The sequence below is a fragment of the Lolium perenne genome, chromosome 2 (genome assembly GCF_019359855.2).
Source record: "Lolium perenne isolate Kyuss_39 chromosome 2, Kyuss_2.0, whole genome shotgun sequence".
Taxonomy (NCBI): domain Eukaryota; kingdom Viridiplantae; phylum Streptophyta; class Magnoliopsida; order Poales; family Poaceae; genus Lolium; species Lolium perenne.
Window position 1 is genome coordinate 292,596,106 of NC_067245.2, and position 24,670 is coordinate 292,620,775.

The 24,670-nt window shown below is 46.0% G+C and overlaps 2 protein-coding genes across 3 annotated transcripts; both read right to left on the minus strand.

The window, feature by feature from the left end:
• Positions 1-2,266: 2,266 nt before the first annotated feature.
• LOC127329449 (F-box/FBD/LRR-repeat protein At2g26030-like) lies at positions 2,267-3,822 on the minus strand. The gene is made up of 4 exons (XM_051355965.1): positions 2,914-3,822; positions 2,850-2,855; positions 2,555-2,716; positions 2,267-2,464 (listed from the first exon to the last, which is right to left on the minus strand). Exons 1-4 carry the CDS (start codon positions 3,820-3,822, stop codon positions 2,267-2,269), a joined length of 1,275 nt encoding a protein of 424 aa, XP_051211925.1.
• Positions 3,823-9,070: 5,248 nt separating this feature from the next.
• LOC127336249 (F-box/FBD/LRR-repeat protein At5g22700-like) lies at positions 9,071-17,990 on the minus strand. 2 transcript variants are annotated; one of them, XM_051363042.2, is made up of 3 exons: positions 16,849-17,990; positions 15,875-16,036; positions 9,071-9,677 (listed from the first exon to the last, which is right to left on the minus strand). In XM_051363042.2, the coding sequence occupies exons 1-3, from the start codon at positions 17,785-17,787 to the stop codon at positions 9,480-9,482; spliced, it is 1,299 nt and encodes a 432-aa protein (XP_051219002.1). In that variant the 5' UTR covers positions 17,788-17,990; the 3' UTR covers positions 9,071-9,479. The 2 variants fall into 2 exon arrangements, with proteins under 2 accessions (XP_051219002.1, XP_051219003.1); XM_051363043.1 differs by lacking the exon at positions 9,071-9,677 and adding an exon at positions 15,257-15,788.
• Between the last annotated feature and the right edge of the window lie 6,680 nt (positions 17,991-24,670).

The following is a 24,670-nucleotide window of genomic DNA, read 5'->3' on the forward strand; positions in this document are numbered from 1 at the left end:
ACCAGCAGCGTCATCGCAAGGCAAGCCACACATGGAACTTGTACGGCGTGGGAGCGAAGGAGTCCCAAACGTTGGCAACACCTGGCAGGGCCGTGCAGCCTTGGAAGAGGGCATGGTACGCGCTTCTGGAGGTGAAAGTGCCATCTGCGGGCCACTTCCATAGGTAGGAATCCTCAACGCCATCGCCCTCCAGAGGAACCGAAGCGATCGACCCCCAAAGGCTCAGATACTGTACCATGGCATCGACGGACATCGGTCCAGCGATGTGGCTTAACCAATCTGGTGTGGGCAGCAGCACCCTATCGACGGTGTTTCCTTTCTTAAATGTGTTGCTTGGTACGGGCGCTTCGGAGTGCTTGGAGCTTGGTGGGTCGAAGACTGAGGGCGCACCCATCACACGAGTATTTGGCGGTGGCATGTGCGATATGCACATTTAGCAAAAAAAGAATATGTCCTCTTTCAGAACTCTGATGTTGATTAACCACTTTGTTGTCAATTAATTCTGCACATTTGTGTTCATGACAAATTAATTCTGCACATTTCAGAACTTCTAAGTCTTTTTTTTTGGTGAGGAATACATACTCTTGTAATATTAGTATTAGGCTATTAGCCACCGAAGTTGCTACCTATTCCACAGCGTTACTATACTAGCAATAGCATTATTAGTGCTGATCAGCAAGAGACAGTAGCACACCTCCTGATATTGCCAAACTGTAATAAGTGCACATACCCTCTCTTTTTTAGGTACACAACTTTTAATTATGGCTATAGAAATCAGAGGTTTTGTTACAAAGCTCCAGGGTACCTTGTTACAAGGTAGGGCATTGCAAAAGAGAACTACTGAGCAAAGAAGACTCCCCACATCAAACTGGCGACATCATAAAGCTAAAACACTATGTCCCCAGATGGAGAGCCATAACTCATGATCAGCGTCGGATGATGCCTTGGAACATGGCCATGAAGTGATCAACCCCTGCTTCATTCTTCGTCCAACAGTGAGCACGTCATTTCTGCAGAAAAAGAAGAAGAAAAATTATTATTCTCCGAATTGCGTCAGCCGGCTGCGAAATCAGCTTGGTTTCAAAGATGAGACCATTAAGAGTATGCCACAGCGCCCAACAACAATCCAGACCTTGCTCTCTAGTTCTTCTTCATGAGTCTGATTAAACTAGAGACACATATTTGCCTAGCAAAGTACACACAGTAATTAAAGAGAAACCGAATACGTATAGTAGTGCCAAATGGTTGAGGCACAATTAAACAACTCATGTGCACATGAAGGAACAATAGTGTTGAGTCCTCATGCGCAAAGGTAAAGCTGGCGCCGACTCGAAGAGAAACTAAGGGATGGGTGGCATAATTAAAATTGGGAACGGTCACTCATAGTGCCTTCCAATCTTTCCATATCAAGTCCCTAACATCCACACATCAAGATAAATAGAACATGCCATCTTTAGTCTGCCTAAGCTGTTGTAATTCCCTTTGGTAGTAAGTTAGTGAATGCACGATTGAAAAAAAAGTCAGTGAATGCGTAATATCTGAGGAGTGTGTTCAATGAGAAAGAAAAATGCAGAGATGCACTGAGAAAAAAGAAGCAGTAGAAAGCATCTTTTTGCCACAAAGACGGCAGTCAGTGGCAAGATGCACCCTTAATTTCTCTTCTTCTATGTGCCTGCCTTCATGCTGCCATCTTCAGAAGACTGGTCAAGCAATCAGGTCAAGCCCGGATGGTTTAGTCATACCAACTGGTCAAGCAATCAGCTTGCCACTGGACTGTTATATGGTGTTCCTTTGAAAGTTATTTATAAATAAAGCAGTTGCTGATTCAAAAATAAACATGCTTCTTGTTCTTTTCCAAAATAGAAAAATGAAAGAATGTTTTGCTTTGAGAAGGATTGGAGTTAGTATCCTACAATCCTTTACTTCTACTTAACTTCTGGAAAACATTATAATACAGAAAAGAACTAAAAATCCTGAAGAAAGAAAGCTAATTAAGGATTAAGAACATGCCCCTTTTCCGGAACTGATTTGTTAACCACTTCTTTGCTATTGCATATTGCTTGACTTTACAAAACTTAATAAATTGGAGCGCTGAACTAAGTCCAGGGATCAGCCTCACAACCAACAGTTAATAGTTTGTATGATAGTCTGATAGATGCAGTTTAAATGTTTTGTTCCACTTTATGAGTTATAGGGATTAGGAAATACGCACGTTTTCCACATTAGTGAAATACAAAATCAAAAGAAGCACAAGAATATGAATAGCTTAACTCACATTAAGATCCAGTAGTTTATTTCTCTGGATTTTAACTTTCTCGAGTGGTACACCGTGGGCATGCAAGATGTTCAAAACCTTTCCATCAACTTCGTCAAATCTGATATCAACACTCTTCAGATGGCTAAGTGCAAATGGTTGCTCTGGTGGAGTGTAACTTGTTTGTATTTCCGCTGGCTCTTTAGGTACCTAATAAGGATCTCAGATATTTTACAACATTAATCAATCATGGATGGCTGAGTAAAACACGGTAGTTCATGGATCTGCAAAATATAATACCTTGGAAATCTGGAGAGTGAGCTTCTCGAGAATTGGTGAATGTTTGAGAAAGCAGCTTAATATGTTGAGGTCACTAGCAATGTCTGGACACCATTCGCTGAGCAACAAAGTCTTTAGCTTGCTAAATGTCGGGCATAATTTCAAATCCCTGTTGACAATGAACTGTACAAAGGAGAAAAAAATCATTAATTAGCTGAGGTTTTGTTGTATAAGATGTGATTACACTAAATGGATAGAAAATTAAATGGTATAAATTTCATTGAAGCCTATATACGAGCAACATAGTAACAACTACCAGAAACTGAATCAGTTATGAAAGGGTAGAAAAACAGAGCTAAAGTAGGCGCAAGCAAGCATACCACTTGAGACTCAACTGACAACTCCAACTCTGCAACTTCCGATAATCCTTTTAAGAGTACAGACTTACCACGCCAATCATCAGCGCCAGTTGTAGGATCATGACAATTCCAACACATACTATCATCACAATCTCCGTAGTCATTTTTACTACAGTTATCATGACAAGCCATCTCAAGTCTAACAATTGCTGAAACTAACAGTGGCATACTTTCCAGTACGGGAGTCCTACGCAAAACACCCGTTAGTTCCAGTGAAACAAGGACCGGCAGAGAGATCCGGGCGCGGACAGGATCAGTCTGGAAAAAGCTAGCGACAATGCTGAGATGCTTCAAGAATGGAGAGGAGATATTCCCCTTAATGTCGCAGTCTTCCATCCTGAGATGAATCAGCGCGGGACACCCCGAGAAATCGAGCGTGCTGCTGCGCACGTACACCGTCTTGAGTTCCAATTTCCTGAGGTGTTGGGATATGAGCGGGACATTGGCGAACCATAGAGTCTCGTAGTCATCCGGGGAGATGTAGATGCCGTTGGTGGTGCGCAGCGCTAGATTCACCAGGGGCCCGCACGCGAAGGCGAGCCGGAACAACAGGTTCACTCGCCTCTCGTAGGCGGGGAGGAAGGCCTCGAAATCGAAGTCGCGCTTGTCGAGGTCGAGCTCGAAGGACTCGAGGCGGGCGCGGGGGTCGCGGAGGAGGAGCAGGTTGTCGACGAAGTTGGCGAAGCGTGCAGCGTTGTTGCACCCCTTGATGCCGGTGACGCGCAGGGCAGGGGCGGATTTCCAGAGGTGGAGCCAGCGGCGCGCGAGCACGCACGTCCGCACCGCTAAGTGCGCGGGGAGGAAGGAGAGCACGTGGTGGAGGAGATTGTCAGGGAGGGCGCCGATATGGTCGCCTCGGCCGCTCGCCATGGCCGGCCTCTTCGTGTCGCGCCGCTCCGGAGACGTTACGTCGAGCAGGTAGCAGGAGTTGGCAAGAGCGCCGCCGGCTTTGCCGGAAGCTGAAATCAGTTTGGATTCGAGAGTCTGGGTAGTAGCAAAATCGGAGAGCAGGGGCTCTTTGGCTCTCAGGGTTTAAAAGTAGGATTCGTATATTATTATGGTACGTTGAGTTGTTCCAAACGTGAGAAGTATGGACACGGGCACAAGGCTGCCTGCGCGTTCCTTCAGCTCTGGTGACTCGTGGGGCGTACACGCTGCTCTCTCCCGTTGGAGTGAGAGGCGAATCTGCATGCTGCGCCTGCAACCCCAAACTCCAGACTATGGTGAAAGATTTTCACCTTAGTACAGCTCCCAAGATCAAGATCGTAGCATGGTTTGGAAACACACCACTCTACTCTGACGACCCATCATACCGATTATGTTTTTTTTAGAGTAATCACATATTTTATTAATCGAAAATCTAGTTACATGAAGCAACACATGTGGAAACTAAAAGACAAACCGGGATAAAATGATTATCCTGAATTTACAGATAAACTTCTAAAAGATCGAAAATAGAAAACGATCCCTAGGGTTTTTTGTAACCACCGTAGCCAGCGGCCGCCGTCCAACTCCAGCGCCGCCGAGACGGACACGGGAAGAGACGCCGAGCCTCCACCAATCCAAAATCCAAAAGAGCACCATCACCGACGAGGGTTTGTGAGTCGATGAACAGGCCTGCTGCAAGCAGCGAGTCACATGTTGCTGTGGCACGTCGACCGCGGGACATCCCCATGTTGTCTTGGACCACGCCGCCTCCCATCGACGAAGTCGGATAAGAACGGTATATCCACCACCTCCGGACCAACATCTTCGTTGTAGAATAACCACCTCACCCCAGCCGCAAGTATCATCGTGGATAACAATGAATGCCAGCGACACACCGAGAAATTGATCTTCCCAGATCTAAAGAACGGCGAGAAGACCAAGCTATCGTTGAAGGACCGATCAACACAGGTTGTCATCAACACCGAGAGGCCACCCCAGAAGGTCGTTGCCGGTGTGGGAGTAGAGTCGTGGCAAATTTATTAGCCCAAACGCCGCTCCCACCACCCCAGCGGCGCACCATAGGAAACAAAACCTAACCCTAACTACTAGGCCAGAACAGAGGAAAGAGATACCCCCCCCCCCCACATGCCACCGCCGAATCGACTATCAGAGGGAGAGGGGACCATGACCAATGCCCTGGCCGGACGAGATCGGGAGGAGCGCAACCGCCGCCGCCTCTCGCGAGAGGAAAAGAGCGAAAACGGTTGGGCCTATAGATATTGCAGGTCTGTTGTCTCATACCGATTATGCTATGTTGATGGGGTCTCCGGGAAACATCTGCCCCGTGTCATGGAAGCGGTGCCTACCGTCTCCCTCTGTCCCTCACCTCTAAACAACGTTGGTTTAAATACAATGTCAACAAAAATAATAAATAATTACATATTCATTTGCAACAAAAATTACCAACTATGTCAACAAAAATAATAAACAATTACATCAAGATAGCCATATGTTTGAAGCAACAAATACATGGTTAAGCAATAATGTTTGTGTTGCAGATTAATTTGCAACAAAGTCACCAAATATTTCAATAATAATCACCAACTATAAAAAAACATGTGTGTGTAGCATTTTGAAAAGCAAATAAGAATCGAAAAATCTGATGAAACCTGAACTTGTAGCAAACACCCATAAAACGATGCAACATGTCACGTGTGCTTTCACAACAAAACTCATGCGTGTTTGCTACAAATTTAGCGAACGTATGAAACATCGAAAAATCACCACTAACGAGAAATGACCCATGGCCGTCAGCCGAGCAGGAGGTGCGGACAACCACCCAACCACCACAGGAACCAGACGGTGGGGATCCAACCCGCCGCCGTCTTGGAGCTTCTACTCTCGAGGCCCTAGCTTGTAGAGAAGCTCTCTCACTAGCAACTGATCTGGGCTGCACAAGGGGTATCTTACCATCAGACTGCAAAGGTGTGGTAGAAGATATTTAGAATTGCAGCAGAGGGGCTTATCTGAATATCATTCGGGAGATAAAAGCTGTGCCAACTGGACTAGCTTTTTTCCCAGTGATCCATGAGAGACGAGAAAAAAATAGAGAGGCAAATTATGTCGCAAAACATATGCTAGGACTAGATGTCGCCACATGTGGTTGATCCATCCTCCTGATTCTATTCCGATATCTGTAAACATCCTTAATCAATAAAGTCTAGCATGTTTTGCTCCCAAAAAAAAAATTTGTGGCCCAAAGGCGTCGGCACACATGAACGCGAGTTTCGTTTAGTTCCTTTTTTGCGAAAAAATAGAAAGAAAAGGGTGTCTAGTGCTGGCAAATTTGATGCCGTTGTTCTGAGAAGGATTGAAGTAGTCGACTTTACCTCCAGTTGACTTTCTTAGTTAGCATTTTTGTGCAAGAAATGACTCAATTCCTTATGAATAATTATAGTAAAAAAAGAAATGACTGGAAATCCTCAAGTAAGAAAGCTGAATACGGATCAAGAACATGTCCGCTTTCAGAACTCTTTTGTTAATAAACCACTTTGTTCTCAATTGATTCTCCACATCTGTGTTCAGGACAAATTAATATGCAATTCCTCTTCTAATCATTTTTTTTGTGAGGAATACGTACTCTTGTAATATTAGTACAGGCTATTAGCCACCGAAGTTGCTACCTATTCCACAGCGTTCCAATCAGATTTCCCTGATGTTGCGACAACATTATGAACCTGATACAAATTTGCAGGTTAAGAGAAACTGGTGGCATAGGTGCACATAATTCTGAATCTTGTTCCACCTGTATCCATCTTGCTGTCCTCCGCGAGTACGCGGGTGCTCATCAATGGCGCGCCCGGCCCAGCAATTTGGCATAGAAAAGGGCTAAGGCAGGGCGACCCCCTTTCGCCGCAGCTCTTCGTCCTCGCAGTTGACACTTTGGGGAAGCTATTCAAGCGCGCCGTTGAGCTCCGCGTCCTGGGGCAACTACACCCGCGGAAAGAGATGCCCACGATCTCGCTATATGCTGATGACGTGATCCTCTTTTGCCATCCCACACCTGAGGAGGTTGTGGCTGTCAAGGAAACGCTGTACCTGTTCGGCCGCGCCTCCGGCCTCCGCGTCAATTACACCAAGAGCACCACGACTCTGATTCGATGCGTTCCCGAGGATGTCCATGCAGCCGTCCAGCAGCTGAGCTGCCTGATCGTCGAGCTACCAATCACTTACCTTGGCATACCCCTGACGGTGAGGAAACCCACTGCTGCGCAATTGCAGCCCGTGGTCGACAGGGTCGCGGCGAAGCTCCCCACTTGGAAGGCAGGGCTCATGGACAAGGCTGGCCACCTGGCTATGGTCAAATCTGTCCTAGGCGCCATCCCGATCCACCAACTGCTGGTGATAGCCCCTGACAAAAAAACCATCAAGCTGATCGGCCAAATCCAGCGAGGTTTCCTTTGGGCTGGGCGTGCTGATGCCAAGGGTGGCCATTGTCACGTGAATTGGCAGCGGGTGGCGAGGCCGATCTCCCTTGGGGGCCTCGGCGTGCACGACCTGGAGCGCACAGGCCTCTCCCTGCGCTTGCGTTGGCTATGGCTCAGTCGCACCGATCCTCGCCGCGCCTGGCATGATCTGGACCTACAGTTCACCGCAGATGAGCGCGCCCTGTTCTTCGCATCCACCACGATGCAAATCGGGGACGGGCGTAAGGCCTTGTTCTGGGAGGACAGATGGCTCAATGGACGGTCCATCGGCGAGATCGCGCCGCTGTTGTATGCTTGCATCCCCAAGCGCAGAAGGAAGCTGAGGACGGTGGCGGACGGTCTGTAGGACCATGCCTGGGCACGGGACATCCATGGCACGCTCGGTCTCCATGAGATTGGGCAGTACCTTTTAATCTGGCAAGCCATTGTCGGCACACAGCTCCACGACGCCCCAGACCAGCTGCTCTGGAAGTGGACGGCGAACGGCAGCTACTCTGCCAGCTCCGCTTACCTCGCCACGTTCCAGGGTTCCACCCTCTGCCCGGTGTGGAAGCACATTTGGAAATCTTGGGCGCCACCACGGGTCAAGTTTTTCAACTGGTTAGCGTCCCAGAATCGATGCTGGACTGCCGACCGGCTGGCGCGTCGTGGCCTGCAACACCACCCCCGCTGCCTATTATGCGATCAGGAACCCGAGACTATGCAGCACCTACTCATCCACTGCCCCTTTGCCAAGCAAGTTTGGCTCGAGGCTCTGGCTTGGTTGCGTTTGTCGTGCCGTACGCCACGGGACACAGATGATTCTATCTTCACTTGGCTGGTGGAAGCGAAGCAAACGACGCCCAAACCTCTCCGCAAAGGGCTGGGATCAGCAGCGCTGCTCCTGCCATGGATGATTTGGAAGCACCGAAACGACTGTGTTTTTGAGGGAGCACGGCCATCCGTGCACGACCTGATGTCCAAAGTCAAGGAAGAAGCATCCCTCTGGGCTAAGGCGGGTGCTATGGGGCTTAGGGTAGCGCTGCCGGCGACCTGGGATGTGCACTGAGTAGCTGAGTGTGTATATTGTATGCTGCCTCCTAGGAGGATTGTAAACATTCTATCTTTTCAATGAAATGAGACGCAAAGGTCCTTTGCGTTTTCTCGAAAAAAGAAAGCTGAATACGGATCAAGAACATGTCCGCTTTCAGAACTCTTTTGTTAACAAACCACTTTGTTCTCAATTGATTCTGCACATTTGTGTTCAGGACAAATTAATATGCAATTCCTCTTCTAATCATTTTTTTTGTGAGGAATACGTACTCTTGTAAAATTAGTATAGGCTATTAGCCACCGAAGTTGCTACCTATTCCACAGCGTTCCAATCCGATTTCCCTGATGTTGCGACAACACTATGAACCTTATACGTATTTGCAGGTTAAGAGAAACTGGTGGCATAGGTGCACATAATTCTGAATCTTTTTCCACCTCTACCCAGGATTATTAACTTTAATATGCAATGCTTACGAACTGCAGTCTGTGGCTGCTTCTAGACTTAAACCAAAATTGTTTCTTAACAGAGTATGGAATAGTCAGTGACAAGATGAACCTTAATTTTTCTTCCTCTATGTGCCTGCCTGCAAGTTGACATCTTCAGAAGACTATTATGTTATCATGTACAGGAACGTTATTGATAAATAAATCAGTTCCTGATTCTTGCTTCTTGTTCTTTTCCAAAATAGAAAATGAAAGACTATTTACTTAGTATCCTACAATCCTTTCCTTCTAGTTAACTTCTGGACAACATTATAATACAGCAAAGAACTCAAAATCCTGAAGAAAGAAAGCTAATTAAGGATTAAGAACATCCCCATTTTCTGGAACTGATTTGTTAATCGCTTCTTCGCTATTGCATATTGCCGGACTTAACAAAACTTAAGAAATTGGAGCGCTGAACTAAGTGCAGGGATCAGCCTCATAACCAACAGCTACATAGTACATTAACTGGTACAATAGTATGATAGATGTAGTTTAACTATCTTGCTCCACTTCACAACTTACAGGGATTAGGAAATACACACGTTTTCCACATCAGTGAAATACAAAAACGAAAGAAGCATAGCAATGAATAGCTTAACTCACATTAAGATCCAGTAGTTTAGTTCTCTGGATATTAACTTTCTCGAGTGGTACACCATGGGTACGCAAGATGTTCAAAACCTTTCCATCAACTTCGTCAAATTTGATATCAACACTCTTCAGATGGCTAAGTGCAAACGGTTGCTCGGGTGGAGTGTAACTTCTTTGTATTTCCGCTGGCTTTTTAGGTACCTAATAAGGAACTCAAATATTTTACAACATTGATCAATCATAAATGGTTGAGTAAAACACGGTTGTTCGTCTGCAAAATATAATACCTTGGAAATCTGGAGAGTGAGCTTCTCGAGAACTGGTGAATGTTTGAGAAAGCAACTTAATATATTGAGGTCACTGGCAATGTCTGGACACCATTCGCTGAGCAACAAAGTCTTTAGCTTGCTAAATGTCGGGCATAATTTTAAATCCCTGCTGACAATGAACTGTGCAAAGGAGCAAAACCGTTAATTTGCTAAAGTTTTGTTTTATAAGATGTGATTACATTATATGGATTGGTAAATAAATTTTTTAAAAAAAATTGTGTTATGTCAGGAACTAAGATAGTAAAAATTGCATCGTGTACTGTATGAGCAACTTAGTAATAACTATCAGAAACTGAAGCAGGATCATTTTTGAAAGGGGAAACAAAACTGAAGTAGGTGCAAGCAAGCATACCACTTGAGAATCAACTGAAAACTCCAACTCTGCAACTTCTGATAATCCTTTCAAAAGCACAGACTCGCCACGCCAATCATGAGCACCAGAACCATAACAGCCATAACATTGACGATCATCACAATACCCGTAGTCAAATTTACTACAAGAATCATGACAATCCAATTCAAGTCTAACAACCGCTGAAACTAACATTGGCATGCTTTCCAGTACCGGAGCCCTACGTAGTTCACCCATTACTTCGAGTGAAACAAGGCCCGGCACACAGATATGGGCGCGAACGGGATCTGTCTGGAAATAACTAGAGAAAATTCTGAGATGTTTCAAGAATGGAGAAGAGATATTCGCTTCAATGTCGCAATCATCCATGGTGAGATGAACCAACGACGGACACCCCGAGAAATCGAGTGTGCTGCTGTGCACATACACCATCGTGAGTTCCAATCTCGTGAGGTAGGGGGATATGAGTGGGACATTGGGAAACCCTAGAGTCTCGTGGTCTTCTGGGTCCGTGTAGATGCCAGTGGTGGTGCGCAGCGCCAGCAGCTCCCGGGGTCCACACATCACGGCGTGCCGGAACCAAGTGTTCACGTGCGCCTCATTGGCGGGGAGGAACGCCTCGAAATCGAAGTCGCGCTCGTCGAGGTCGAGCTCGAAGGACTCGAGGCGGACGCGGGGGTCGCGGAGGAAGAGAAGGGTGTGGACGAAGTTGACGAACCAAGTAGCGTTCTTGCAACCCTTAACGCCGGTGATGCGCAAGGCGGCGGCGGATTTCCAGAGGTGACGCCAGCGCGAGGGCGCAGATGCGCACCACTTCTGCGCGGGGATGAAGGAGAGCACGTGGTGGAGAGCGCTGATGCAGTCGACCCCGTCGCTGGCCATGGATGCCTTCTTCGTCTGTCTCCGCTCAGGAGACATTACGTCGAGCAGGTCGCGTGCTCGCTGAACAGACAACGGAATGCCACGCGAAAGCTCTCTCCGGTGGGTCTAAAATCCGACGAACCAGCGTTCGCCCGATCGGGGTTCACACCACGAGAGAGCAGAGCGCCGGCAGTTTCACCGGAACCCTCCATCCCACCCTATCTCGCTGGCCGCCTCGACGCTGCAGTATCTCCGTCGGCGTGTGATTCTGTAGTTACTCGCTTGAACCGTTACACTTGCACGGCTCAAAGGCCGACCCAGCTGGCCCAGGTCGGTTGGTTGGGCCGTGGCCCATTAAGGATCAGGGTGCTGCAGGCACCTACCAACTACCTGACAACAAGAGTAGTTGAAGACGACCACTCTGTTCCTCCGCTGGCGACGAGGCGTAGATTGGCGAGGCATAAATTCCGCTAACATCTTTGATGTTCATCTCCCACTAGCACCCTGTGGTGGTCTTGAAGATCATCTTCCCCGGTACTCGGCCAAGGTAAGGCCTGAAGGCATCTGAGAGAGGGAGCACACCAATCCCTGGAGCCATGAGCACCTTGCATAAGTGGGTAGGTGACACATCCTCGTGGAGGTGGCCAATAGACGGTCATCGTCCCCTAGGTCTCTTGCTTGGCCCCTCTTCGTGTACCTCCACAGCACTCCTGCACGTAGAGTCTACAGAAAAAAAGAAATGTGGGGCAATATTGGATTAGTGGTCACTATACCAACATGATTTGCGCATCCTTTATATTATGCCTCGTACACAAATGGCATTACGGCAACAATGAATCTTTTCGACCAAGTGTTATGCATATTGTTTAGTTTTACAATGCTCATAGTCGGATAGATTTATTGTGCCACCAATATGTGGCCACATTTTTAATCATTGACATAGGATGTTAAGAATTTATAAGTTACCGTAGCAAGCTAAGACATGTCTCAACAATCTGCAAGCTATGCATCATTGTGCCACATTATAATCACATGATCAGTATGTTAAACATTTGTAAGTTAGCCTCATACAATGTAGCAAACAAAGCTAAGAAATGTCATGCAAGACCTTGGAGAATGCAATGCTTGTCATTGGATGGCCCAAGGTATTGCAAGACATTTTTAGCTCGTGCTACTATTTTAAATCATCGGCTGAAACACAAACTATAGTTAATGGATTCCTACAATGTAGCAAACAAAGCAGAGTGAATGAAATCGATGCCTCATAAGTGCAATCTAACAAACCTGACAATCGAAGCCCTAGATCAACTAAAACAACAAAGAATTGCACAAATAAATTTGGAGCCAAAGCATTTGAAGAAAAGGGAATCAACCCGGGACAGTAACCCGATGGAACCCTAACCTACCAGATCTGCTAGGCATGTCATGAATCGCGCCTACATGCCATATACGAGTAGATCTAAGGTAAACAAGGGCTGGCGAGGGATTTTGGACGTTGCAAGCCTTATCGACATGGCCGAGTCGCCGAAGGTCGAAGTAAAGGTGGTGTAGGGGTGGCAGATCGTCGATCGAAGTCGAAGCGGCAAAGACGGCCGGGAATCGGCGATGGTACACAAACTCCACCGCCGATCTATGCATCGTCGCCGGCGGAGGAACCGCCGAGAGGAATGGAGTGAGAGGAGAGAGAGTGTGAGAGGAGGAAGAGGATGGTGAGGGGAATTTATGGCGCGTGACACGGACTGATGCAGCGTCTCGCCCTACTTCCCCACGCGTGCATGGATGTTCACTTTGCGTTCCACAGGGCTGCCTCCATAGAAACGCCGAATGAGACGCACCAGTACTGCTTTGATGCACGCATAGGGCAAGATTTTGAGGGAGTCTAGGCATCCAATCGTTCAATTTTTGGCTCCCGAGAGCCTGTTTAGAGATCATGCACGGTCGCGCCTTTAACTGCCATGGGGCGGAAGTGTATTTCTCGGGAATCAGTCTCTCTCTGGTTCTGTTGTGCCGCTCTTCACAACTCAACAGCAGTCGGTGGACCGGGTCGTTGTTGCAGGCTTTGCAGCGTCTCCGTCTGTGGTTACTAACTTGGTCTGTTGCACATCATAGTCCGTTGTTGACCTGTGGCCGAAAGGCCTCAGCACACACCAATGCGAGAGATTCGTTGAATAATTTATTCTACGAAGATAAGAAGAAGAACAAGTGTATAGACCTGACAAATTTGATACCGTTGTTCTGAGAAATTTGATACCTTCGGAAACTCAAAATGGAGGACAAGCTCCATGTAGTTATTTATCAAAATCTCAATGCAAAATACTATATACTCTAGGCTACACAAAAATGATAAAAATGTAAATATAAAATAGTGAACAATTCATATTTTCAAAACTCCAAAAGTTACCAGATTTTGCTAATTTTATGTAGCCTGAAATAGCAACAATTTTGCATGCCTATAGTGTACATCAGTAACTACCTATCGAATATTTTTCAGATTTTTTTGAAACTTTCAACTATTATGTTCGAATTTCCCAACTAAAGGGCTCCATGGAGCTCGGGAGGCATTTCTCCACACTCATTTTACCACCAGTCAACTTTTTTTGGTTAACATTATAGTGCAAGAAATGACTCAAAGTCCTTATGAAAGATTTCTAGTAAAAAGAAATGACCGTAAATCATCAAGTAAGAAAATTGACTAAGGATTAAGAACATGTCCGCTTTCGGAACTCTTTTGCTAACTAACCACTTTGCTCTCCATGGATCAGCCTCATTCGTCAAAACTAACAATTGATTCTGCACATTTGTGTTCATGACAAATTAATATGCAAATTCTTTTTTGCGAGGAATACGTACGCTTGTAGTGTTAGTAATGGCCACCGAAGTTGCTACCTGATTATTATTATTATTACGTTTACACAGCCTTACTATACGAGCAATAGCATTATTAGTCCTGAGAAGCAAGAGACATCAGCTCACCTCCTGATATTATTCGAACTGTAATATACATAAGGGCATATGCACAGCTTTTTTCAAATTTTTGAGGTGCCCAGCTTTTTTGTAAAGCTATAGAAATCAGAGGTTTTGTTACAAAGCTCCAGGGGTACCTGGATACAAGGTAGGGCATTGCAAAAGAGAACTGCCGAGCAAAAGAAGACTTAGGACACATCAAACTGGCGACAACATAAAGCTAAAACACTAGGTCCCCGGCCAGCTGGAGAGTCATAACCCATGATCAGCGCTGGATGATGCCTTGGAATCTGGCGATGAAGTGATCAAACTCCTGCTTAATTCTTCGTCCAACAGAGAGCAGGTCATTGCTGCAGAAAAAAGAAGAAAAATGATCATTCTTTGAATTGCCTCAGCGGCCTGCGAAATCAGATTGGCTTCACAAACGAGACCATTACGAGTATGTCACAGAGCCCAGCAACAATCCAGATATTGCGTCGCATGAGCTAAAACTAAAGAAAAGATGATCTATGCTCTCTAGTTATTCTTCATGGGTCTGATTAAACTAGAGACATATTGGCCTAGCTAAGTGCACACAGTAATTAAGGAGAAATCGAATCTATGTATAGTAGTGCCAATTGCCAAATGGTTGATGCACAAATAAACAACTCATGTGCACATGAAGAAACAATAGTGCTGAGTCCTTACGCCCAAAGGTAAAGCTGCGGAGTAGAAAATAAATCAATGAATGGGTTGAATCCTACGTGAGTGGCATCATTAAAATTTGGAAGGATCACGCATAGTGCCTTTCAACCTTTTCATAATAGAACATACCACCTTTATTCTGTCTAAGCTGTCATAATTTCCTTTGGTAGTAAGTTAGTGAATACACGATTGAAAAAAAGCTGGTGAATGCATGATCTGAGGCGCGTATTCAACGAGAAAGAAAAATGTAGAGATGCACTCGGAAAAAAGAAGCGGCAGAAAACAGCTTTTCGCCACAAAGACGTAGTCAGTGGCAAGATGCACCCTATTTTTGTTTTCCTCTACGTGCGTGCATGCGTGTTGCCATCTTTAGAAGACTATTATGTTTTCAAGTCCGTCATACCAACTGGTCAAACAATCAGCTTGCCACCGGACTGCTGTATGGTATTCCTTTGAACGTTATTGATAAATAAAGCAGTTGCTGATTCGAAAATAAACATGCTTCTTGTTCTTTTCCAAAGAAGAAAAATGAAAGAATGTTTTGCTCTGAGAAGGATTGGAGTTAGCATCCTACAATCCTTTACTTCTGGACAACATTATAATACAGCAAAGAACTCAAAATCCTGAAGAAAGAAAGCTAATTAAGGATTAAGAACATCCCCATTTTCTGGAACTGATTTGTTAATCGCTTCTTCGCTATTGCATATTGCCGGACTTAACAAAACTTAAGAAATTGGAGCGCTGAACTAAGTGCAGGTATCAGCCTCATAACCAACAGCTACATAGTACGTTAACTGGTACAATAGTATGATAGATATAGTTTAACTGTCTTGCTTCGACTTCACAACTTACAGGGATTAGGAAATACACACGTTTTCCACATCAGTGAAATACGAAAACGAAAGAAGCATAGCAATGAATAGCTTAACTCACATTAAGATCCAGTAGTTTAGTTCTCTGGATATTAACTTTCTCGAGTGGTACACCATGGGTACGCAAGATGTTCAAAACCTTCCCATCAACTTCGTCAAATTTGATATCAACACTCATCAGATGGCTAAGTGCAAATGGTTGCTCGGGTGGAGTGTAACTTCTTTGTACTTCCGCTGGCTTTTTAGGTACCTAATAAGGAACTCAAATATTTTACTACATTGATCAATCATAAATGGTTGAGTAAAACACGGTTGTTCGTCTGCAAAATATAATACCTTGGAAAGCTGGAGAGTGAGCTTCTCGAGAATTGGTGAATGTTTGAGAAAGCAACTTAATATATTGAGGTCACTAGCAATGTCTGGACACCATTCGCTGAGCAACAAAGTCTTTAGCTTGCTAAATGTCGGGCATAATTTTAAATCCCTGTTGACAATGAACTGTGCAAAGGAGCAAAACCGTTAATTTGCTAAAGTTTTGTTTTATAAGATGTGATTACATTATATGGATTAGTAAATAAAAACTTCTTTAAAATTGTGTTATGTCAGGAACTACGATAGTAAAAATTGCACCGTGTACTGTATGAGCAACATAGATCTTTTTTGATAGGGGAAACAAAACTAAAGTAGGTGCAAGCAAACATACCACTTGATAATCAACTAACAACTCCAACTCTGCAACTTCTGATAATCCTTTCAAAAGCACAGACTCGCCACGCCAATCATGAGCACCAGAACCAAAACAGCCATAACATTGACGATCATCACAATACCCGTAGTAAAAATTTACTACAAGAATCATGACAAGGAACTCAAATATTTTACAACATTGATCAATCATAAATGGTTGAGTAAAACACGGTTGTTCGTCTGCAAAATATAATACCTTGGAAATCTGGAGAGTGAGCTTCTCGAGAACTGGTGAATGTTTGAGAACTGGACGTTTTTTGAGGGACGCGACTGGAGATGCTCTTAGCTTGCTAAATGTCGGGCATAATTTTAAATCCATGTTGACAATGAACTGTGCAAAGGAGCAAAACCGTTAATTTGCTAAAGTTTTGTTTTATAAGATGTGATTACATTATATGGATTGGTAAATAATTTTTTAAAAAAAAATTGTGTTATGTCAGGAACTAAGATAGTAAAAATTGCATCGTGTACTGTATGAGCAACTTAGTAATAACTGTCAGAAACTGAAGCAGGATCATTTTTGAAAGGGGAAACAAAACTGAAGTAGGTGCAAGCAAGCATACCACTTGAGAATCAACTGAAAACTCCAACTCTGCAACTTCTGATAATCCTTTCAAAAGCACAGACTCGCCACGCCAATCATGAGCACCAGAACCATAACAGCCATAACATTGACGATCATCACAATACCCGTAGTCAAATTTACTACAAGAATCATGACAATCCAATTCAAGTCTAACAACCGCTGAAACTAACATTGGCATGCTTTCCAGTACCGGAGCCCTACGTAGTTCACCCATTACTTCGAGCGAAACAAGGCCCGGCACACAGATATGGGCGCGAACGGGATCTGTCTGGAAAAAACTAGAGAAAATTCTGAGATGTTTCAAGAATCGAGAAGAGATATTCCCTACAATGTCGCAATCATCCATGGTGAGATGAACCAAGGACGGACACCCCGAGAAATCGAGTGTGCTGCTGTGCACATACACCATCGTTAGTTCCAATCTCGTGAGGTAGGGGGATATGAGTGGGACATTGGGAAACCCTAGAGTCTCGTGCTCTTCCGGGTCCGAGTAGATGCCAGTGGTGGTGCGCAGCGCCAGCAGCTTCCGGGGTCCACACATCACGGCGTGCCGGAACCAAGTATTCACATGCACCTCATTGGCGGGGAGGAACGCCTCGAAATCTAAGTCGCACTCGTCGAGGTCGAGCTCGAACGACTCGAGGCAGACGCGGGGGTTGCGGAGGAAGAGCAGGTTGTCGACGAAGTTGACGAACCACGCAGCGTTTTTGCACCCCTTAACGCCGGTGATGCGCAAGGCGGCGGCGGATTTCCAGAGGTGCCGCCAGCGCCGCGCGAGCAGGCACGTCCGCACCACTTCGTGCGCGGGGAGGAAGGAGAGCACGTGGTGGAGGAGGTCGTCGGGGAGGGCGCCTATGCGTTCGGCCCGGCCGCTCGCCATGAACGCCTTCTTGGTGTCGCGCCGCTCCAGAGACATTACGTCGGGCAGGTCGCGTGGGACGTGGGCTCTATGAACAGACGACGGAATACAACGCGAAGCTCTCTCCGCTGGTGGAATCTGATGAGTCGATCGATCGCTCGTGACTCGTGAGGGGTACACGCTGCTCTCTCCGGCCCGTTGGCTTGAGAGCCGAATTTATCTGCAACTCCAAACTGATCCGTCGCGCTCGAACGACTCGAGGCGGGCAGGGCGGAAGTCGGCACCAATTGGTTTTGGTGAGCACGTGGTGGGAAGCCTTGTCTTCTCGTGTCGCGCTGTCCAGCTGGCCCACGCGCGCGGTACAACCAGCCAGCTAGCAAGGCTGTGCAGCTGGAGATGCATGGATCGCTCCCCATGCCGTGAATTCCGCATCGTCCCTCGATCTTAATTACCCTCCCATTTTTTTTTCTTTTTTCTTTTCGTCCTCCCGTACGTACGTGCCGTGAATTGTTTCGACACCCGGCCGCGCGCGTGGATTCGCTTGATCGACTACTTTTTTTCTTTTTTCTTTTCGTCCTCCCGTACGTACGTACTCCGTAGCTACGTTTCTTCCTTTTGATCGGGATCGGGAATTTTAAGAACAAGGCACTCTGCTTCTTCTTGGCCGGTGCATGTATGGTTTATGGATTGATCACACAGCTAACTTACGAGTAGTACTCTGCTTCTTGCTACGTCATCGACGCATAACACAAAATTGAAAGATGCATCCGAGGATCAGATCCACACGTGCGAATGCATGTCAAAATCATCCTCATCTCATCTCATCCAACCGTGTTCCACCCGGCCGGCCGGCTTCGCGCACGCGCGCGTGGCAACACATCACCACCTACACTGTATATACATGCCCAATCTCCTGCTCTCCTACACCACCTCCGACACGTACGACGTGACTTTGGAGCAATCAATCTTTCGTTGGGTTTATAAACTAAAAATAAAAATCTAGCGCCGGCTCAAACAGAATTAATCATTATTATGAACGCCTAAGCCACATCTTAGGCCTTGAAGATGCGATGGAACACGGCCTCTCGAATGTCGGGGCGGTCTTTCGTGTTCTTCTTTTTTAGATGTTTGCACTTTCTTTTTTAGGATTTTCTCCAAATAGCCTTTCGACCCACTATATTAATATAGCAACGAACCGATACAAGATACAGACCATCGCTGGGGCAAACAACACATCAAAGCCCAAGCGAAAGCATCAGAAGAAGAAGAAGAAAAGAAGGAAACTAAACTTGACAAAGTCGGATCGACGAAAACGCTGATGATCCACAACCGCTGCGCCCTCCGGAAAATTCCCACCACGAACTTAGCCCTTTGAAGCGCCGCATACCAAAGCAACACCATCAAGAAGGGATGCGATGATGACTTCGCTGATGCCCGGACAATCCTAGGGTTTCCCCCGATATGCGGAAGGGTAGTGGGAAAGGGAAGCCCCGATGCCCCTCAAGAAGGAATGGTGGCGCCCGCGAGCATCACCGCGTCGGTGTCGCCCATCCGACAAGGATTTCTCCCGTCCCCAAAGACCCATGGCCCCGGACACTCCGCCAAGCTCCGCCAACCTCACCGCCCACCAACTCGTGCCACCACAATCTCGCAACCACCACCGCCGTCTCACCGTGGCCCACTGACGAAGACTGACGAAACCGAGAGGAGGCAACCCAAGCTGAGGAGAGCCTGCATAGCAACCACGCAGGAGGGCGTAACCTTCACCGCCAGCTATGGTGACAAACCAGACGCAGCTACAGGGGCAAACCAGGCCCCTTTGGCCCGGCCGAGCCCGGCGGGCTCGTGAAGCTTCCGTGGTCGCGCTGCAGTCCACGCGCCGCCGTCCTAGCCACACTCAGCAAGAAAAGCTCCACCAGCTGTCGGGAGCACACATCGGGATGCCAGACCTAGCCCGTCCCAGCCCAGATGGGGCCCAAAAGGGCTCAAATCTAGGCCAAGACAGCGCCGCCGCTGGCCTCCATGCTGCCCCGCCGCCAAGTGGTTGTGCAGTCGCCACCACGTCACCCGGTGCCGCCGCCACCCAGGAGGAGCGCAGACGCCACCAGAACCATGCCCACCGAGATGCACCGCTGCCAGCACAGGGATACCCCGTGTCGCCCGCCTTGCGCGCGGGTAGGAGCAGGTCCACCGCCGCCGGCACCGCGCAGGACTTTGCCCGGCGGCCTGCGCCGACGGTGGCGAAGGGAGGAGGAGGAGGGAGGAGGGGCCTAGCGACGCTTAGGGTTGGGGAGTTCGCCCGTCTCCGCTCGCAAGGGACGAAGAGGACGAAGCGTTTTTTCATCTGTTCGCCGACCACAACTCCGTCTTCTTTAGGATGTCAAGGTGACAGCTACATCCTAAAGTCCCAATAAGGGTCCTTCCCATCCCTATCCTCGTGCTAGTGCAATGTGCCTATGGCCGACATTGGGCATGTGGAGTTGTCTTCTCCACGATCCGGCCAACATACGGCTTTCCGCTTTGTTACTGGTATAACAAGTAAGGAGAACAATATCAGCACAAAAAAGGTCAAGTTGTTCCAAATAATACTTTAATTCCTGTGGCTTTGTCATTTTCCACTAAGTTTAGAAACTTCCTACGAGGTGGTCCATTTTGTGAAGGGGCGTATCACTTCAAAGTTGCATCTTGGATTGTACTCTTACTAAATTACAGGGAATCATATCACAAGATCGAACGTAGCCATAGCCGTGTAGGTGGTGGGTTCGTTCCTTGCTTGTACTTTTCTCTCGTGCATCATGAAGGGAGTTGGTTAACCATTTTTGTTTCACACTCGAACCTATTTAACCATATCATGGGAATGTTAAAAATGGTTAACCATTAAATAATTAGAGTTTGAAAAAGTTAACCATTGTTGTACTAGACGGCTATGACCCTAAGGGGAAGGTCGCCTAGTCCATGGCAGCGTCAACTTTGAATGAGCCACTAGGTACGATGAATTCTTTAGCTGCTGGTCTCCTTAGATTAGGAGTAACATAGGTACTAACAACACACACACAAAAAAAAGTCTACAACATAATAAAATAACACAATGCATGAAATCGCATACTATAAGTTACTAGGTAGAAAGGTGGAGAAAATGAAGAGACATATGGCAAACCAAAAGGAGCTCATAAAATGTACTTGGATCCAGAGCGCAAAACAAAATCAGCCACGAAATTCGATGGCCTAATTAACTGCACTTTACCCTCAATTTTATTTATCTGCACTTAATTAGGCTGCGGGGATTCAAGAGCATGCCTATTTGGAGCCAACACGCATTAATCGAGGAGGCAGATGCAAACTTCCGTCGTCTCGTTTCCAGCCGAAACCGCCTCCTCCTCTCCCGTCTACAACCGGAGAACCTCAACCGACCAAGAAAACACAACCAACGCGAGCCCGTCTCCCTCCTCTCTCCTGAATCCCAGTCGAGCTCCTCAGTCTCTCCCTCCACCTACCCACCCGCGCCGCCCCAGCCTCCTCTCCCATTGCCGGCCCCCACCCACCCAACGCCGCTTCCCTTGCTAGCAGCACCCCTGTCGGCTTGAAGTCTAGGACGACGTGGCTCTGCCCTCCACGGCTCCGGCTGGGCCTTGTTCTTCTTGCTTGCGCCATCAAGCACCACTCCTTGCAGTCCCCCGGCACCTTCCGCCTCCAATCCATGGAGGGAGGGCTTCACCGTCGACCCCATCTCGTCTTCTCCTCGGTCAGTCCCTCTTCCTCCCATCTCGACTTCTCCTGGGTCAGTCCCTCTTCCTCCCTTCCTCCGATGCGTCTTCATCTTGCATTGCCGCTATGGGCTCGAGGGAGTCAGTCAGTCCGACCTCCAGCTCGAGGGAGCCCCGCAAACATATCATAGTTAATTCTCACGATTGATGATCCGTTTGCTAATCTGCTGCGCTCATGCTTTTGAGACAAGCAAGTTGTAGATGAGAGATTAATTAGCTTGAGTTTTTTTTTTCTATTCATGGGAAGTCATGTTCAGCTGACATACAGAAGATGCTTGGCTTAGATCGATTCCAATGTTCAGCTTCTGATTGATTCAACACTCATTAATATTTGGGGCATTTAGTACCAATTCTCTCTGTTAGTAGTACCATTGTTTCCTAGATTACAAATCATCAGTGTTTTACTGAATGTAGCTTGTCTGGCTTTGCATACTGAGATGAACTGGGGAAATTAGAGTGGCTGGGGTCATCTCAATTGCAGAACGTAAGATACCATTCTGTGTTATCAAGATGAGTTGGATAACTATTTTCTGATTAAAATGTATATATTGTTTTCTAAGGCCAAGATGCAAGAAAATAAACAACTAACAAGATCACCTGATCGGTAGAGAGCTGACAACAAGCATTATGGGGTTCATTTGTAGGATGAAGTAGTTTACAAGGTGTGTTTGAAATGCTTACTAAACAAAGGAAGTAGACTAATTTCTAAGAAAGAAAAACCTCTTAAGATATCTGAATTTTAGACATCTTGGCCTATATTTGTAGAAAAGGAAGTCAACGGAGGTGTGTTTGAAGGGTACCGTTCCTGTTGGGGAAGAACGGATGCTTCGCCGATTGACAGCCGCAGAGATGGCTGACAGAAGGGAAAAGGGATTGTGTTTCAACTGCGATGAAAAATTCTCGTGAGGCCATCGTTGGCAACGCCTTTTCTACCTTGAAGCTATCGATGACCTTGAGGAGGAAGAACCGCCATGAATTACAGCTCGAGGATGAGCTGTATGTGCAGAAGGGGAGTAGTGTTGTAGCGTCAAGTTAGGTATGATATAGCAGATTCGGCAAGGTGTTGTCAAGGCTTGAGGAGTCCAGCCGTAGGGAATAGATGTCAAGTTAGGAAGTATAATACGTGTCCTTGTCAAGTTAGAGTTCTAGTACTACTAGCTAATCAAGTCGTGGGCAGTGCTATAAAAGTAGGCCCAGTGTATCGTTTTGATTAGGCAATATATGAAAGTCTCTCTCTGCCCTATATGCTCTCCCGATCCAATCTACTTCTCTAATTCCCCAATCTCTTGCTTCCTGCCGCCTCGACCACGGCACCTACCCGACACCGCCGGCGACGGCCTCCGGTGAGCCACCCATACAACCTCAGAAGTAAACGACACAACACCCCACAACACCATGACCCAGAGCAGTTTTTATTTATATTTTAATCCTAGTCGTCATCCCTAAATATGCAAAAACAAGCTCGGATTGTGTATCAACAAGATATTCATTTATAGTTGTGAGGATCTCCCCTGAATATGATATCTGTTTGTATTTGATGATCTTCCTAATTCAAATGTTGGTTGGAGCATGTAAGTACACGAACATGCATGGTTAACACTTTAACCAAATCTTTTGATCTTTTTACTTAGGTGAAGTTTAAATACTCTATTATATATGGTTGACCATTTTTTAGAAGTATTTATACCTTCTTACTCATGAATAGTACATCTTGAATAATGCTGCATAGCATAGTACAAACATGCATCACTACTCTTCTAGTCCTTGTTTTTTCCCAGAGGGTGTTGCTTCTATATAAATAGTTGGATTTAGAGGTCCTTGTATTGCAGTGTCATTCTTCCTGAAGTTCTGCTTCTTTTACATATCTAGTCTTGAATGTGCATGGAATCCTTTTTTTTAAGAATCAATGCTCTTTGCAAGCTTTGATCTTTACACACATTTTAGCTCGGAGTAGTAGCAGAGCTTCTGATTTATTCAATGCACAATAATATTTGGGGAATTTAGTACAAGTGCATTAGTATAATTTTGTTGCAGCTTACAAATTATCAACATTGGTGGTCAAGAGTGTGGGATCCAAAGTGACTGATTTGGCACCACCTGCAGGAAGTGCTTCCGTGGCTGGTCCCCCATGGGGTTCTCAGATCATCTGCAGCGGCAAGCTGGTGATGTCCCCGGAGAGAATGCCACTATAATATCCTTGTGGCCTGCTGCTTCATCGTTGATGACCATGACTTCCTCGTGGTACGTTGTCTAGGTAATCTTTCTCTCTCCCACCCTGGTGGTTTGGTATGGTTGTTGCAGATGTTGTTCTATGTGCTTCATGTTTCTCAATGGGAGGAGTAGATCAAGGAGGAGTTTGTGTCTTGAGATGGTGCTCTGGGTCATGGCCATTGTGTCACGTCTGTGTGTGCGTGTTGTGCTAGACATTGTTCATCAAGCTATCCTACTGGACATGTTTATGTGCTCCTGTGACTCATGGTTTAGTTCTGTTAATTTTTTTCATATTCCATGCTGATCAACTTTTCCTACTACTGATATGTACCATGTTGATTGGATGTTATTTTCTCATCTCAGCTGTAATCCTGATAGAGATTAGCTCTTCTAGAGAAATCGAAAATTCCTAACTATAGTCCCATGAGAGTGTATTGGTAGCCCTACACCATTATATTTCTGTTGAAGCTTCATTACCTATATTAAATGAATCTTGGTTGCCTTATTTTGTTACATATTTAGGTCGTTAATTATTTGTGAGGGTTTCCGTTTAGTACATGAAACTGTTGTATTATTGTTGTTTGTGTCTTAGGGTTTGCTGATAGGTGACATTTTTCTGCATTTCTAATATACTTAGAAGGTGTAATTATTCTACTGCTCCCCTGGATTCAGCAGCTGGGGCCATCGCTGCCTCGCTGCTCATTGGCGCATGCATTATGTTTTGAGTCATGTCTTGTTCATCTTTTAAAATTGTGCTTGATTGTTATTGTGTTGTTTTGATGCTTGGTTCTACCATATTGATGTGTTAATCCTTTTTTTTCCAGAACTATCTCTATTGCTATTAGTGTGTATTCAAATTAATTATGGTATTCTCTTCATTCCTAAAGCAACCTTGTTTTAGTTAAAAGTGGATACTAGCTATCAACTAAAATGCACTTGTTTTTCTTTTGCATGATCATGCAATT

Coding starts and splice junctions, on each gene's coding strand:
- LOC127329449 (XM_051355965.1), bottom strand. CDS start 3,822: ATGGCGAGCGGCCGAGGCGACCATATCGGCGCCCTCCCTGACAATCTC. Junction 2,465..2,554: donor TCACTCTCCAGATTTCCAAG/GTATTATATTTT, acceptor GATCCTTATTAG/GTACCTAAAGAGCCAGCGGA.
- LOC127336249 (XM_051363042.2), bottom strand. CDS start 17,787: ATGTCTCTGGAGCGGCGCGACACCAAGAAGGCGTTCATGGCGAGCGGC. Junction 16,037..16,848: donor TTTCAGTTGATTCTCAAGTG/GTATGCTTGCTT, acceptor TCCTTTGCACAG/TTCATTGTCAACAGGGATTT. Junction 9,678..15,874: donor TCACTCTCCAGCTTTCCAAG/GTATTATATTTT, acceptor GTTCCTTATTAG/GTACCTAAAAAGCCAGCGGA.